The sequence below is a fragment of the Entamoeba dispar genome, genomic scaffold (genome assembly GCF_000209125.1).
Source record: "Entamoeba dispar SAW760 scf_1105229461045 genomic scaffold, whole genome shotgun sequence".
NCBI lineage: Eukaryota > Evosea > Mastigamoebida > Endamoebidae > Entamoeba > Entamoeba dispar.
The window spans coordinates 594-1,954 of NW_001854496.1; the positions used below are offsets into that span (position 1 = coordinate 594).

Consider the following 1,361-nt stretch of genomic DNA (forward strand, 5'->3'; position numbering starts at 1 on the left):
TATTTAATAATACAAATTTAATATCATCTAATATTAATAAATAATATAAATAAATAAAAAGATGAAATTACAAAATGAAAAAGATAATATAAATATAAAATGATAATAATTGAATAAATCTATTTGTTTATGAATGTTATTGTTGATACAATAATAAATAGAAATAAATAAACAAAGAGTTAAGAAATTAATGAATAAAATGAAAGTATAAATTTAGTTTATTAGAAATATAAATATTGAATCTAAAATAGTTTATCTTGTATGTCTTCAAAAAAGTATATTATCAAAATTGAATAATTAATTGATAAGTATTTTATTAATAATTCATACACTTTCTTATAATAATAAATATTTTGTATCAAATAGAATAAACATATTTATAACATGTGTCTTTCTGTCATTTTGATTAATTCATTTGAAGAAAACTTCAAAGAATAATTATTATAGTTTAATTTTTAATGTTTATTTGTATTTTATTTTTAATAAAATAGAAAAAAAATAATTAAAGAAAATAACGTTATAAATAACAAAAGAACACGTGGAAATGAGAAAGCAATGAGTGGATAGAATGAAAGATTTGCATAAACAATAAACCACGTGAACATAATACAAAAGGAGAGAATGATATATAAAGGAAGTCAGAACTAAAGAAGTCATTAAATGAGTAAATATACAGGAATAGGTATTGGAATAGATTTAGGTACAACATATTCATGTGTTGGTATTTGGGAAAATGATCGAGTAGAAATTATAGCAAATGATCAAGGAAATAGAACAACACCATCATATGTTGCATTTACTGATACAGAAAGACTTATTGGAGATGCAGCAAAGAATCAAATTGGAATGAATGTTAAGAATACAGTATTTGATGCAAAAAGAATGATAGGAAGAAGATTTAGTGAACCAAGTATTCAAAAAGATATGAAACATTGGTCATTTAAAGTAGTTGATGATGGACATGATAAACCAATAATTGAAGTAGAATATAAAGGAGAAATTAAAAGATTTACACCAGAAGAAATATCATCAATGGTATTAACTAAAATGAAAGAAATAGCAGAAACATTTATTGGAAAAGAAGTAAAGAATGCAGTTATTACATGTCCAGCATATTTTAATGATTCACAAAGACAAGCCACTAAAGATGCAGGAACAATTGCAGGAATGAATGTAATGAGAATTATCAATGAACCAACAGCAGCAGCTATTGCATATGGACTTGATAAAAAGAGTTCAGGAGAGAAAAAAGTATTAATATTTGATCTTGGAGGAGGAACATTTGATGTATCAGTACTTGTAATTGATGAAGGAGTATTTGAAGTTAAAGCAACTAATGGAGATACACATCTGGAGGAGAA

At 24.0% G+C, this 1,361-nt stretch overlaps 1 protein-coding gene across 1 annotated transcript, besides 4 other annotated features; it reads left to right on the top strand.

Annotated features, from left to right (window-relative positions):
* Window positions 1-116: part of a microsatellite that runs on past the window's edge.
* Window positions 33-199: a microsatellite.
* A 77-nt stretch (window positions 200-276) lies between these two features.
* Window positions 277-355: a sequence feature (AT_rich).
* A 78-nt stretch (window positions 356-433) lies between these two features.
* Window positions 434-515: a sequence feature (AT_rich).
* A 145-nt stretch (window positions 516-660) lies between these two features.
* Window positions 661-1,361, top strand: EDI_322850 (heat shock protein, putative; the record flags this gene model as incomplete). Its single annotated transcript, XM_001738014.1, has 1 exon — window positions 661-1,361. A coding segment is annotated over one exon (701 nt), but the record flags the coding sequence as incomplete, so codon positions are not given.